The 16,235-nt window shown below is 38.8% G+C and overlaps 1 protein-coding gene across 1 annotated transcript in view; it reads right to left on the bottom strand.

The window, feature by feature from the left end:
* The window catches only part of FNDC3B (fibronectin type III domain containing 3B), a 339,753-nt gene that overhangs the window by 54,086 nt on the left and 269,432 nt on the right, over positions 1 to 16,235 (bottom strand). The window contains exons 14-17 of the mRNA XM_006861842.1: positions 14,893 to 14,979; positions 10,963 to 11,101; positions 4,087 to 4,158; positions 723 to 841 (exon numbers count right to left, since the gene is read on the bottom strand). Coding sequence (XP_006861904.1) covers positions 723 to 841; positions 4,087 to 4,158; positions 10,963 to 11,101; positions 14,893 to 14,979 — 417 coding nt within the window. The remainder of the gene's footprint in view (positions 1 to 722; positions 842 to 4,086; positions 4,159 to 10,962; positions 11,102 to 14,892; positions 14,980 to 16,235) is intronic.

The raw sequence follows: 16,235 nt of genomic DNA, 5'->3' as shown, positions 1-16,235 counted from the left end.
TCTTCTTTTGTATCCACTTTTCTGAAAATAAGCTAAGTTCTTTCAGGCAACAACCTCATTTCTAGACATGGTTATTATTAGTTATTTTGAACCTGTATCAGCACTGTGGTTGAAAGTGAGGCCTCAGACATGTTAACTGGTCTAAACTTAAAACAAATAGTAGACAACAATAGAAGGGGGACTGTCTACAGATGTGCAAGCTGGGCACTGCCCAACTGCCAGAGGTACCATTCAGTGCCATTTTCATAAATTTAGATGGTTTTTTAAATTTTTTCAGCAGATGGCAGTAAAGTACCTTGAGGAAGGTATGTCTCAAACTGTCACCAAACTGCTCGATGTGGTACCAGGAGAATTGTATAAGAGGTCGTATCTTTGACTCTGAAGTGTATGCTTTTCCATCACTGCAATACTCAACAAAGCCCCCAGATGATGCAAATTCCAGACAACACTCACTTTGAACTGTCACGTCAAAGTCTTCAGAGAAATAACTAAGTGACAAATGTACCTAAATGGACCACAATTCAGTTGAGAATCATTTAGACCCATCTTTTATGTCCTCTAAAATGCAACTGTAAAAGGCGCTATTTTTCATTCCCTACTGTGAAACCATGGCAGGTTTCATTTTCAAGATGCAATTCTAACTCACAATTTTATTCTGATGTTATAAATAGGCTATCCGGATCTGACCAAAGTTGTTTACTTTATACTGCAGCAAAACCAACCTGACTGTGTCCACCAGTACTGATGCAGCATGCTCGCAGTTTGTACAAAGTGCCTGGTTTCAAGTGGGTCAAAGTGTATTCTGTAGCCGATCCACTGTAAGCCACTTCCCACTGATTCGCTGTAAAACAAGGTACATGTATGAGTTTATGGCTTTTGTAAAAATGTAACATTATCTACCATTACAGATAAGAAAAAGCCCCCAGTCGTTTCCATGAAAACCAGTACCTACTATTTTTTAAAACAGCCATAGGAATCTTTGAATTCCTGATGTGGTGCTGTAGGATAAGCACTAGATGGCTAGCCACAAGGTCAGTGGTTCAAAACCACCATATGCACCATGGAAACCCTATAGAACATCACTACGAATTAGAACTGATTCAATGGCACTTAACAACAACAACAACAGCATGGAGCTCTTTTCCCCTTTCCTTTACTAAAATAACATGGCGTCATTTTTAATACTTAGTACTACTGGCCAGACCAATATCCCCATGATTACATTTGCTCAGGGTTGGATGCTGGAAAGCACGTGAAATTCGTGTTAAGCTCCTTTGACCACTGGGGTTGAGATGAAGGACAGTACTGAGCAAACTGTGACAAGCTCATACCTGTGGGAATTTCCTACCTTGGTCCTACTTCCATTAATGCAATGTTTCCAAGGTTATTTCACAAAAGCCTTTCACTACATGGGGTTGCCTTAAGGAAAATGCTTTAATCTATTCCATAGATTAATCTATTCCATAGTCACTAGGGTAACTTCAAATTTTCTCAGCTGCTTATTAGATTATACTTAAAATTAACCTGCATGTACTAAACCCACATGAGAAAGAGTCCTGGTGTGGCACTGTAAGATAACCACAAGATCACCGCTCTTTAGAAATCCTATACAGTGTTGCTATGAGTCAGAACTAACTCAACGGCACTTAACAACAACAATTATCCTTGAAGTCCTAGTGGCTCAAAAGGTTAAAGGGCTCAACTACTAGCTATAATGTTTGCTATTGGAATCTACACTGAGGCGCTTCACTCAGACGGCAGGCCTGACGATCAGTTTCCAAAAGTCAGTCTTGAAAACCCTTTAGAGCAGTTCTACTCTGCACACTTGGAGCCTCGATGAGACAACCAGCACCACAACATTATCTTGAAATTACTGATCAGAAAATATTTTCTGAAAAGTTGACTAATAAGAGTAGGGAGGAGTGAGAAGATTCAGTTCAGTAAATCGTGCATGTCCACACTGGTAAAGGTGGAATTTTTAAAGACAGAAGGATCCCTTATTTTGATATGTTATCTATGTTCATGACAGCGATGCAACTGCAAACACACTTAGATTACATGATATATACACACATATACATATGGAGTTCTGGTGTAGTGCTGTGGGTTAAGGCACTGGATTGTAAAGTTGTTTGAACTACAAGGTCAGCAGTTAAAACTTACCAGCCACTCCTTGGAAACCCTACACAGGGATGCTATGGGTTGGAACCTACTTGAGGCATTTAACAACACATATCTGGTAGCGTAGTGGTTACGAATTGGGCTGCGAACCTTAAGGTCAGCGGTTCGAAACTACCAGCTGCACCGCGGGAGAAAGATGAGGCTTTCTACTCCCGTAAAGATTTACACCCTCGGAAACCCTATACAGGGTCGCTATGGGTCGGAACCGACTCTATGGCACATAACAACAACAACATACATATACACACACATATACACACATATACACACACACACACACACACACACACACACACACACACACACATATATATATAATATATAAACCTTTTCTTATAAGTAAGTTTTCTAATGTGAATAAACTAGTAAGATTTTTAGCATGGTATAGTTAAGTGCAGTTGAGTCGGTTCCGACTCAGCGACCCTTGTAAAGAGTTTCTGAGGAGTGGCTGGTAAACTTGAACTGCTGACTTTGAGATTTAAACCAACCTTGTAGTCCAGTGATTTATCCCACAGCTGAAGGATGGCTATACTAATCTCAATGAATAATTTTGTAAAATAGGAACCAATAAAACATAAAATAGAAAAGTAGAGTGATTCAATTTGCTATTAACATTCAGTGTAATTTGGTCCAAAATGTGCCTTGCTTCAGAGCATGAGCTAAACAGGAGTAAATTCCAGCTTTACACTCAGCCGCTGCTCTGTGTGAGCACCACTCCGCTGTCACTGACACTGGTTCTTCTGAAAAGTTTCCACCAATTATTTCATTTTTATTTTTGTCTTGTATGTTGTGTTGTTATTGTTAAGTGCCGTTGAGTCGGGTCCAACCCATAGCGACCCTGTACAGGGTTTCCGAGGGTGTAAATCTTTACGGGAGTAGAAAGCCTCATCTTTCTTCCGCGGAGCAGCTGGTAGTTTCGAACCGCTGACCTTAAGGTTCGCAGCCCGATTCGTAACCACTACGCTACCAGAGCTCCTCTTTTGTCTTGTATATTATTATCTAAATAATTAATGATGAGAAGGGTTATTATTAGGATAATGGGGTTATGTGTCAGTTTTTAAAGTTTAGATAACTGTAACTTTATTTTATTAAGCTCAAAATAATTTATTGTTTTTAAGAAAGAAAACTTATGAACTGAAAAATAAAAAAGGCACTATCTAAGGGATTTGATCCCACTTTAGTCTATGTGGTACAGTGATGTTACATTTATCTGTTATCATTACATATTTCTATGGGCCACTGAACTGCTGCACGCTGGTAGGCTAAGCACTCAAACTCAAGGTGGGTTTGAACTGCAAGGATGGTGGTTCAAACTCACCAGCCGCTCCCTGGAAACTCTATGCAGGGTTGTTATGAGTTGGAACCGACTAGATGACACGTAACAACAACAACAACTGAACTCCTTGGCTGTCTCCAACTGGTTGACTTTCACTTTCCCTGCTTAAGAAAGTTTCCAGAAAAAAGTAGGAAACATAAGGAATGAAAGAGTTCATTTTCATGTTATTAATTTACAACTCTGAATTAAAAAAATGAATATGGTGTTATTATTATTGTTGTTAAGTGCTGTTGAGCCGGTTTTGACTAATAGTGACTCTGTATAGGGTTTCCAAGGAGAGGCTGGTAAACGTGAACTGCCTTGCAGTCCAGTGCATTAACTCATAGCTCCATACCAGGACTCCAAAAAACAAATATAGAAGACAGAAAAAGTAACAAACAAATAAAAAACGTGTTTATTTCAAGACAACAGTAGTGGTGCTGATGCTGTCAATATGTGATTAAGATTTGTTTACTAAAACAGCTCTATCACTAGAATTAATGATTGCTGGCTATTAGCATAAATATGTTTATCGTATTAGAAAGTAGAGTTTGTCACAGGATTTTGGAGTAAATTTTGCAAAGAATTACCTTCAGAATTTCCATCAGTAATCTCCAGCAAATATTTAAGGATTTCTGAACCACCGTTGTCCTTTGGAGGATCTGTAAACAAAGGTATTACTAGTTATAAAAGAATACTGATTTCTTTGTTGGTTAAAAATAACTAAAATAATTATCAGATAATATTGTAATGTCAAAACTCTGGGCATAACCAGAAGGCACAATAATTATTTCACACCAAACTCCTTTTCCGAAAAACAAAACCAACCTAAATAGTAAGTCCTCCCAAAAAACTTTGAATAGTACTTTTGTAGTAGTTGTTTGTTGTTAGGTGTTGTCGAATCGATTCCTATGCACAACAGAAAGACACACTGTCAGGCCCTGCACCATCCTCACAATTGTTACGTTTGAGTCCATTGTTTCTGCCACATCTCATGGGGTGGGGGTGGAGGTGTTCCTCTTTATCCGCTAACCCTCCACTTTTCTAAGCATGATGCTCATCTCCAGGACGTGGTCCCTCCTGATCATCTGCCCAAAGTTCTAGAGACAAAAATAAAATCTCACCACCCTGGCTTCTAAGGAGCATTCTGGCTGTACTTCTTCCAACACAGATTTGTTTATTCTACCAGTCTATGGTACTTTTAATATTCTTCACCAACACCATAATTCAAATGCACAGATTCTTCTACAATCTTCCTTATTCAATGTCCACTTTTCACATGCATGCACATGAGGCAACTGAAAATACCTTCATTTGGGTCAGGTGCATCTCAGTCCTCAAACTGATTATCTTTGTCCATGAACCCTTTAAAGAGGTCTTGTGCTCTAGATTTGCCTAATACAATACATCGGCTGATTTCAACTTGAGCCTTTTCTCCATTTACCATGAAGTTATTTATGGTATGGTTTTGAGGACTTTTGTTTTCTTTACATTGAGATGCAATTCATACTAAAAGCTGTAGTCTTGGATCTTCATCATTAAGTATTTTAAATCCTGAAAACTTCCAGCAAGAAAGGTTGCTTAATTTGCATAGCACAGGTTAAGTGAAACTTCTATCAATTCTGATGCCATGTTCTTCTTCATATAATTCAGACTCTTGGGTTATTTGCTCATCATACAGATTGAATAAGCATGGTGAAAGGATAAAACCCTGGCACACAGCTTGTATGATTTTAAGTAATTCAATATCTCATTCTGATTGAATAACTGCCTCTTGGTTTATGTACAGGTTTTCTGCATAAGCACAATTAAGTTATTGAATAACCATTTTTCACAATGTTATCTATAGTATTTCATGACCCACATAATCAAAAGCCTTTGAACTGTCAATAAAGCACAAGTCCATATATTTTTGGTACTCTCTATTTTTAGTCAAGAGCCAACTGACATGAGCAAATAAATTCTTAGTTCCACATCCTCGTTTGAATCTGGCTTAAGTTTCTGGCAACACCCTGTCAATGTACTGTTGCAACTGTGTTTGAATTATCTTCAGCAAAATTTTAGTTGCATCTAATATTAATGATACTTTTCAATGAAATCTATATTTCACTGGATTGCTTCTCTGGAATGGGAACAAATATTATCTTGGCATAAATGATTGAGCACCAGACTTATGGCCATTGGTGAGTGAACACCTCCAGTGAGTTGTTTCATCAGTTTGTTGGAAGATTTCAACTTCTATTCTGTCAATTCTGGGAGCCTTGTTTTTCAGCAATGCCTTCAGTGAAGCTTGGACTTCTAGAACCATATGCTACTTGGACTCTTGAACATATGCTACCTTTTATATTATGTGACCATAAATCATTTCTTTTGCACAGTGACTTTGTGTATTCGTTCTCTTTTGATGTTTTTTGCATTAATTAATATTTTGCCCATGTTTCTGTTGTGAAGTGCCATAGAATCCTTCAATAACGCAAGTCGAGGCTTGAATTTTTCCTTCAGTTCAGTTTCAGTTTGGTTTTCTAACTCTAGGTCTTTGCATATTTCATTATAATACTTGACTTTGTCTGCTTGAACTCCCCATCGGTTCAGCTCTTTTACTTCCTCATTTCTTCTAGACACTTTAGCTTCTCTACGCTCAGAAACAATGGGTCTTTTCTTTCTTTCCTGTCTTTTTAATGACCCTTTACTTTATTTCTGTATGATAGTCTTGATGTCCTCTCACAAGTCATTAGCGTCTAATACATCTAAGCTGTTTTTGAGATGGACTCTAAATACAAGGTCATATTTTGGCTCTCATGGACTTGTTCTGATTTTTTTTCAGCTTCAGCCTGGCCTTGCACATGTGCAGTTGATGGCTTGTTCCACCGCTGATGGTTCTGTTTTGGCTGTTGATATTGAGCTTCTTCCACACCGTCTTTTGCCCACAGATGTGCTCAGTTTGAGTCCTGCGTATTTGATCTGGTGAGGTCCATTTGAATCATTACCTATTCTGCTGTTGAAAAACGGTGTTTGCAGTGAGTAAGTCATTATTGTTGTTAGTGTTGAGTTGTTTCCAAGTCATAGTGAACCTGTCTAGTTTCCGAGGCTTTAAATCTTTGCAGAAGTAGAAAGCCTCATCTTTCTCCCGGAATATATCATTGGACAGGCAACATTTTATCAAGTGACTTCTGGCCTCATTTTTATCACCAACGCCATATTTTCCAACTATTGATCTTTCCTCTCTATTTCCAAGCTTCACATTCTAATCACCAGTAATTATCAATATATCTTGATTGCATGTTTTATCAATTTCACACTGAAAAAGTCGGTAAAATTCTTCAATTTAATCATCACTGACTTTAGCAGCTGGTGCATATATTTGAATAGCGGTACTAACTGGTCTTCCTTATAGACATATGGATATTACCCAATTACAGACAGCATTACACTTAAAAGAAAGATCTTGAAATATTATTTTTGACAATGAATGTAATGCCATTCCTCTTCAATTTGTTGTTTTCAGTATTGTAAACCATATGACTATCAGATTTAAAGGGGCCAATACCAGTCCATTTCTGCTCACTGGTTAGGTGCTGTTGAGTTTGTTCCAACTCAATGCAACCTTGTAAAGGGTTTCAGAGAATTTAAATCTTTGCAGGAGCAGAAAGACTCATCTTTCAACTGCAGAGCAACTAATTGGCTTGAACCACCAACCTCGTGGTTCACAGTCCACTGCTTATCCTATGGAGCTCACTAATGCCTAACATACTTATCTTTATGTATTCCATTTCATTTTTGACAACTTCCAATTTTCCTAGATTCATTATTTTGCACATTCTATGTGCTGATAATTAATAGATTCTTGCAGCTGTTTCTCCTCATTTTGAGTTGTGCCCCACCAGCAAATGAAGGTCCTGAAAGTTTTGCTCCATTCACATCATTATGGTCAGCTCTATTGTGAGGAGGGAGCTCTTCCCCAGTCTTTTTTGAGTGCCTTCTAACCTGAGGGACTCACCTGTGGCACTAAATCTGACAACATTCTGCTGCTAGTTATGTTTTTATCTTCCAGCACAATGTCTGACAATGTTCAGCTGCTATTCATAAGTTTTCGGTGGTTAACCACTCAGAAATCGTCTACCTCTCCTTCCTAAGTTTTAGTCTGAAAGTTTCACTGAAACCTGTCCACCGTGGGTGACCCTGCAGGTATTGAATATACTAGTGGCTTAGTTTCCAGCATAAAAACAACACATAAAAAGTCACCACAATACAACGAACTAAGTGATGAATGGTGGTAAACAGTACTAGATTACTCAAAGTTCTTAGCGATAGAAATGTCAAAGAGTTAGCACAATTTAGTAAACATGAATAAAATTCAAGTACGAATAGATGTTTCTAATAGTTACCTGAATGAATTATTAACTGAGAATTTTGAAGGTTGCTCTTTATTATTTGATAATTTCTATATAAAATGAAATATTCATTTGTTTTTTCCTCTTCTCATTTTATTATACTTAAATTTTTACTAATTTGATCAGGAGGATGACTAGATTCTTTTGAAAGATGTGGAAAGGAGGGAAAAAAAAGTGCTAACTAAATGTACTGAAAAAGAAAATAAAACACAGAAAAGAGTATCTCTCTTCCAACACAGTTTGCAATAAAGGCAAACTCTACACCCCAAGAGACGCTGATATAAAATCTGAAATGTGGACCAGGTACAACAAGAACACAGTTCGAGGTAGAAGGTTTCGGCTATTAGTGGTCTATGGCACTTTGGGTATGTTAGTCTATGCTGGCTGTATGCCTATGGTTGTTCTTTTCTTCTTAGAAGCTTTCTGTATAATATTGCAAATATGGCGGCGCAACTGTTAAAGTGCTAGACTGCTAACCAAAAGTCAAGTCCACCAGTGGTTCCATGGCAGAAAAGGCCTGATAATCTTCACTCGTGAACACTACATACTAGGAAATCCTATATGGCAGTTCTACTCTGTCATATAGGATCACCGAGTCAGAATCAACTAGACAACATTAAAAAAACACCAGTCGACCTCCCACTTACTCCTTAAAAAAGGCTATTTTTCTGAGGATTGCCTCAGATTAGGTGCTGTTGGGTCGGTTCCAATTCATAACAACCCTGTGTACAACTGAATGAGACACTGCCCTGCTGTCCAGCATCATCTTCAGAATTGTTATATTTGAGTCCACTGTTGCAGCCGCTGTTTTAATTGATTTCATTGAGGCTCTTTCTCCTTTTCACTGCCCTCTACTTTACCAGGCATGATGTTTTTCTCCAAGAACTGGCTCCTCCTAGTAGCATGTCCATAGTATGTGAAGTGATGTCTCGCCACCTTCCTGTCTAAGGAGCATTATAATTGTACTTCTTTCAACGCAGATTTGCTTATTCCTCTGCCAGTAAATGTATTTAAAATTCTTCACCAACAATGTAATTTAAATGTATCAATTCTTTAATCTTATTGATTGCCCAGCTTTTGCATATAGATGTGGTGACTGAAAATACCATAGCTTGGGTCAGGTATACCTTGGTGATGGTGGTCTGCAGGGGAGTTGGTTCTGACTCATAACAACCCTGTAAATCTTCACAGGAGCAGAAGGCCTCATCTTTCTCCTGTGGAAAAGCTGGTAGTTTCGAACTTCTGATCTTGAGATTAGCAGCCCGACTCATAACCACTATGCTACCAGAGCTCCTTAGTCCTCTCAAATTGAAATCTTTGCTTCTGAACTCTTTAAAAAGGTATTTTTCAGTCTATTTCCCCAATGCAATACACTTTTTTTTTTTTTTTTTTTTTGATTTCCTGACTGCTGCTTCTGTGAGCACCGACTGCAGATCCAAGAAAAAGAAAGTCTTTGATATGGTCAATATTTTCTCCATTTATTGCAATGTTGCTTATTAGTCCAGTTGTGAGTACTTCTATTGTCCTTCTATTGAGGTGGATCCATATTGAAGACCGTAATCTTTGATGTTCATCAGTAAGTGCTTCAAATCCTCTTCGCTCTCCCTCCATCTGGTATTTACAATAATGCATATACTTGCTTTACTAAAAGGTATCTACAATAACAATTATAAAATTCAATATTATAGCTAATGAACGTAATACTTAGTGCTGACAGCAATTTCTAGGACTTTATTTTGATACTAAAGCCCTACAGTTTAGGTGGAAGGTTAGTACGTCAAATCCCACCAGCCACTCCACAGAACCAACTAGACATTAGAATAGTCTGATGTACAATTGCAAATGAAGTGTTCATTAGACATTTGCAATTGTACCTCGTCAGACTATTCTAATGTGTATTGTTGTTGTCAAGCACCCCCTAGTTGGCTCTGTACTTCTGACATATTGTCAGGAGGGATCAGTCGCTGGAGAAGGATATAATGTTTGGTAAGGTGGTGGGTCAGAGAGAAAGAGGAAAACCCTCAGCGAGATGGACTGGCAAAGTGGCAGCATCAATGGGCTCAAGTGTGACAACAATTGTGAGATTGGCCCAGGATCGGGCAGTATTTCGTTCTGCTGTGCACAGAGTCGCTATGAGTCAGTACTGACTCGGTAGCACCTAACAACACCACCACCACTTCATTAAAATATTTGGTGAAGTATAGGTGAGTCATATTTCCTTTCACCAGATACCCTCAAATATTAGAAGATGAGCTTAAATATTCCACAAGTCTTCAACAGCTTTGAACACAAAAATGTTCCTAATTTCATCACTTGTAGTTTTAACATCAAAATTTACTTAAGCTGACAAAGTAAAATTCTGAAATTTACTTTCAATATTAGCTTTAAAAATCAAGCTTTTTATATTACATATTGCTAAATTTTTTGACACATGCTACTAAAGAACTATATGTATTTATTGTTGTCAAGTGGCATTGATTGGTTTCCAACTCATAGAAACACTGCAGCCCTGCATAGGGTTTCTGAGGAGCAGTTGGTGGGTCTGAACCGCCGACCATGTGGCTCAAACTGACCTTGTGGTCCAGTGCATTATCCTACAGAGCCACAAAGGATGCCATATAAATGTACATACAGCGCCACACCAGGGCTCCTTTACATGTTAATTATTTGATCGTAATACTTTGTGAAAATATATATAATGAAGAACATATTAAGTATCTTATATGTTGGTGTGGTGCTGTAGGATAAGCACTGTATTACTAACCAAAAGGTCAATCTTCAAACTCAGCAGTCACTCTCAGAAACCCTATATAGGGTTATTATGAGTTGAAACTGACTCAAGAGCACACAACAACAACAAGATAAACATGAGATACAGGAAAGTCAGAAAATAAATGAGATGATCTTAAAACTTCCTGTCTATTTCATCAATCTGTACAAGTCTCAGGATGACTCTCACACATAAATATAGTCCAAATGTCATAAACCCCAACAAATAATTGTGTCCTCCCTCCATACCATGTGCAAACTAACTATCGAAATTAGTCAATTTTACAGAAAAACCTGGAAACATACCCCATTTGACACTGAAGCCATGAGATGTCACTGGTCCTTTAATCAGGGGTCTTGTAGGAGGTCCAGGCCTGTCAGGACTTGTTGTACAAACCAAAACTTCACTTGGACAGCTTTTCCCTTCCATATTAGAAGCAGTCAGCTACAACACAATCAAGGAAACATTAATATACCGCATTATAAAGAACAATGGTGAATTCCTGGATGGACTGGTGGGCATATTGCTAGCACAGCAAGACAAGCATATTGGATCATGAGAAGGCAAGAATAGATCGAGAGAGAGACCAATGTTCCTTGGTGGTTACCAAAATGAAAAAAGGGGGAGGAGGGTGAAGTCCAATTTAGATTGCAGAGACTTGATTTTGATGAAGAGAAAAGTGCCACCAAATGTGGTTGTAGTGACCACAACATAACCAAAGTCAAAATGAGCATTTATGCACATATGGGTATGTAAGGCATACAGGTACACAGGTGGGCAGCGGTATGTATACAGGTGAGAACAGATAGAAGTGATTATTTAAAACCACAGAATAAACCCTTGCTGTTAAGCGAAGTCTAGTTCACAGAGACCATAGAGAATAGAACACAGCTGTCCCATAAGGTTTCCAAGGCTACATTACTTAAAGACACAGATTGCTACAGCTTTCTCCCACGGAGCAGCTAGTGGGTTAGCAGTCAGCAGGTTAGCAGCTAGTAGCTGAGAGCTTTAGCCACAGTGCCACCAGGGATTCTAGAAGCAACAATCCAACCAAAAAAAAAAAAAAACCAGGGTCACTCATAGTGACCCTCTATAAGGTTTTCAAGGCTGCAAGTCTTTATAGGAGAAGGCAGCCGTATTTTTCTCCTGCGCAGCAGTTGATGGGTTTGAACTGTCAACCTTGTAGTTAGCAGTCCAGTTCATCAGGGCTCCTTAGAGGTACACAGGTATGTGTACATACAAATAACTGGGCTGTTGTTGTTGCTGTTAAGTGCAATGGAGTTGGTTCTGAGTTACAGCAACCCTGTATGGGGTTTCAAGGCTTGAAACCTTTAAGGGAGCAGAAAGCCTCATCTTTCTCCTGCAGAATGACAGATGGGCTCGAATCGTGGACCTTGTGGTTTGCAGTTTTATGCTGTCGTGTGGAGTGCAAGCATGAATATTCATCGAAGACTCAAATACAGATATTCTACAGATATAACCCAACCCTTTACAAAACTAGTACCCTGGGTTTAAAGACTTAGGATAATAATCTCATAGCATAACTCAGTAAACTGGAATAACATATTTCCCAAAATCCATGATCTGCATCCTAGTGAAATGAGTAGTACCCGGGGTCTTCAATGCTTGCTTTCAAGTAGCCATCTAAGACACAACTACTGGTCTCTAATCACCAGGAGCAAATGAGTAAGAAGAGAAACAAAGAGAAGAAACTAGTACACGAGACACAGCCTCGTCTACAGTGAGAACAAAAGAACTAGGTGATGCTCAGCTACCACCACTCAGCGCTCTGACCAGGGCCACCAGACATAGTTCCAGATAAAATGGGAGAAAAATGTGGAGCAGAACTCAAATTCTTTTGTAAAGCTTTTATTGTGAACTGAGGGATAGTTTACATGGGAGAACACTGGCTTTAAACCATTGTTTCATTGCAATGATTACAATATCTCCTCCATGCGTCACCATTCAACAGTATTTGCTTCCTCAAGTTCTTTTTAAAAAAGACAAACGCACACAATAGAGACCAGAGCCCCCACCAAAACTACCACACTGTGATAACTCTTTAAACCTAGAACTTGGTTCTTCCCCTGAGATCACCTTTAAGTTAAACAGGAGAATGACTGACAAAATAAAGGATAGTATTTATAATATTGGCGCTTTACTAACAAGTCAAGGAGTCTGTAGGATAAGCACCAGACTGCTACCCAGAAGGCTGACTATTCAAATCCACCAATTACACCTTGGAAACTCTATGCCGGGTCACAATGAGTCAGAACCGACTCAAACAGCACTTAACATTAACAACTTCAAACTAAACTTGAAACTAAACCATCAACAATTACTTGAAAACAAAATTGAGACTAAAAGGGGACAGGAAATCTAGAGTATAAGAAATGGAACAAACAGAACACAGTTCAACAGAATGTTGCTACACTGTGATAAATGTAATATCACTGAACAATTTGTGTGAAATTGCCAATAGGAACCTAAATTGCTGTGGATAGTTTCACCAAATAAAGTATTACTTTAAAAACAATTACCAATATTTAGAAATCAGGAATTAAATCAATGGTGGCTTTTTAACATAGCAAAAATCAAGGCATCTATAAACACACATACTCTCAAATTCAAGCTCTGATTATTAGTATTTCTTTTATGAAGCACTGATTTTCTTTACAGTTGACTGTTACCAATAAAAAATTAAACTATAAGGTGAGGTTTTGCTAAAGATATTGTCAAAAGACATAAAACAAAACTATCATGTTTCTCCCTACTTTGTATTTCTTTATGAGGCCGGGAGAAACGCAGATAAAAAGGACCTCACGGATTTCCGAGTGGAGCAATGCCACCTTGTGGACAAATGCTAGTAGTACGGTTATGTTCTCATATCCAGTAACTGATTTCTTTGAAAAGATTGACCACTCTAAAGCAATGCTTATCCCCAAATATTAAGTAACAAGGTTTCATTATTTTATTTAAATGATAGCAGAAATTATCACTGTCCTCAAATACTCACACAGTCCGTTTGATAGCTACACTGTCACAGTTTTCTCCCATGGAGTGACTGGAGGGTTCAAACCGCCAACTTTAGGTTAGCAGTCACCACTGCACCACAATGGCCCCTCAGTTATTTACTGCATGATTACTATGCACCAAACACCACAACATGATCCCCAATTTAGAGGTGGCAGCGGAGGTGGAAGCGTGCCGTGGAGTCAGTTCAGACTCATAGTGATCCTGCACAGGTTTTTCCAAGCCTGTAAATCTTTATGGGCTCAGAAAGCCTCCTCTTTCTCCCGCGGAACCGCTGGTAGTTTTGAACTGCTGACTCTGAGGTTAGCAGCCTGTCTGGTAACCACTATACTCTACCAGAGCTCCTTCAATTTAGAGGAGAGGTATGGAATCAGAAGACACCCCTCTTTCTCCCAAGTGCACACTGCTGCAGGGGAAAACCCACAGCAGCACATAGGGTCAGCACACTGCTTTAGTCTCATGGTGACTACAAAGTGGTTTTCTTTCTTTTTTCTGCTTTTAAGATATGTACTTTTTGCTTTGAAATCTGAGACCTTAAAACAGAGGACCTCTGGTGATATCAGGGATGACTGTGGAATGTTTAACACACTCAGTTAACACTCTCAGCTGTTACACAAAGGTTGGAAGTTTTGAGTTCACTCAGAGGCGCCTCAAAAACAAAATTAAAAAAACCTGGGGAACTACTTTTGAAAATTAGTCACTGCAAAAAAACCCTATGGAGCACAGTTCTTCTCTGATACATTATGGGGTTGCTGGGAGTCAGAATTCACTCCACGGCAACTGCTTTTTAAAGACCAAATGCACAGTTTAAAGGGGGCATGGGAGAGAGAAATAAAAAGGGGAGAGGGCAATTAAACAGGTAGAAGAGCAAAAGAAAATAATAAAAGAGAAACTTGGTTCAAAGGAGAAGCACAGAAAAGGAACGATGTGCTGTCAAGAGACAGGTGCGCTTAAGGTTTGGTTTAGTATTACTGAGCTAGGATTCATGATGTACTCATTGTAGCTGTGCTATCGTGCAACTTACGACAACTTACTAGGGCAGTTTCCACTCTCAGCCAAATATTTTTAAATCAAAGTATAATGTGTAAAGTGCTGTAAAGTTTAAAAAAATTAAACCAATACAGCCATTTGAAATGGTACATGGGTGAAACATAAAACAGCTTCGTTTTCAAGCAGTTCATGTATCAAAATCACTGACTCACCCTGAATTTATACTGTGTGCTTCTTTTGAGATTTTTCACAGTACAGGTTAGATCCTCTCCAGTGTATTTTGGGTGGAAAAGGTTGTCCTGAAAAGGCAAAGCCAGAAAGAAAAATCAGTATTATCAAATCTGGGCATTAAATAGCTCTGTATATAAGGACTTTTAAACTGCCTCTTCCCACATAGCCAGTGCTCAGAGGTTGGGTAGCTACTATCACTAGTAAATATATATATATATAAAAAATCAGAAACCCACAGTGCTTTGGATGATACTAGAACTTCATATAAAACTTGAACTCTTTTCTCATTGGTATTTGTCTTGGGGCTAGTCAACTTTATTGTAGGCTTTGGGTATGGAGACTAATGCCAATTTACTTGAGAACAATGTTAAAAAGTGGAATTGCTTCAGAATTGATGTCACCAAGCACTTTCCTCCCAGAGAAAAACTTTCACAGATTGCCCAGTAAGCATTTCAAAGAAGTGTTTAACCACCAAGTAGTTACTATGTGACAGTGCAGTATGTGTTGTATTTAATAATGCTATCTTAAGAAAAAGTATCTCTGTGTTGAGGTCTAAACTGTCAGGCTGCACTGTGCTCTGCAATAAAGGGTGGCTGAGGTTTCTGACCACACGGTGCCCTCTTCTGGTCAAGGGAGAAAGGACAGGTTGGGCAGAGAAACGCATGCACTTTCAAGGGCATTATTAAAAGCTGAAAGTTGTATTCTCTTATAATCCATCCATTCATTCAATTACACATCAAAAATATCACTGAGAACCTTCTGTGTGCCAGACTCTCTTGCTGGCTCTCGAGTTCAGCACTGCCTAAGAAAATAGTCTTCCCCACAAGATGTGTATGTGCCAGTTGGAGAAAGCAATTAAAAAAACAAAAACAAAAACAAAACACCGACATAGATGTATATAAAAGATCATGTCACGTGAGGCTAAATGCTACAATGACAAATGAAAGCTGGATCAGAGGATCAAGTGCTGAGTGTAGTGAGGTGTTATTTTCTAGAGCTGCACAGTTAAACTGGGTACTTACAGATGGTTATTTAAATAAAAATCTCAGTCATATGACACACTGGTCATACATCAAGTTGTGTGCTAACACTCACACACCATGTGACTAAGGGATACCATACGGGACAGAACAAATCACAGAAAATTTCCATCATTGTAGCAAGTGCTCTTGGGTGCTCTTCTATAGGGAGGTCAGGGGAGGCTTCTCCAAGGAGGTGACATTTGCTAAGACACTTAAAGGAAAGAAGTGAGTCAAAAGCTCCCTGGGAGGAGGACATTCTTCAGAAGTCCGAAGGACTAACTACAAGGACCCAGAGGCCACAG

The sequence above is a fragment of the Chrysochloris asiatica genome, unplaced genomic scaffold (genome assembly GCF_000296735.1).
Source record: "Chrysochloris asiatica unplaced genomic scaffold, ChrAsi1.0 scaffold00043, whole genome shotgun sequence".
Taxonomy (NCBI): domain Eukaryota; kingdom Metazoa; phylum Chordata; class Mammalia; order Afrosoricida; family Chrysochloridae; genus Chrysochloris; species Chrysochloris asiatica.
The sequence above is the reverse complement of the archived record's forward strand: the minus strand, read 5'-3'. Positions and strand labels throughout refer to the sequence as shown.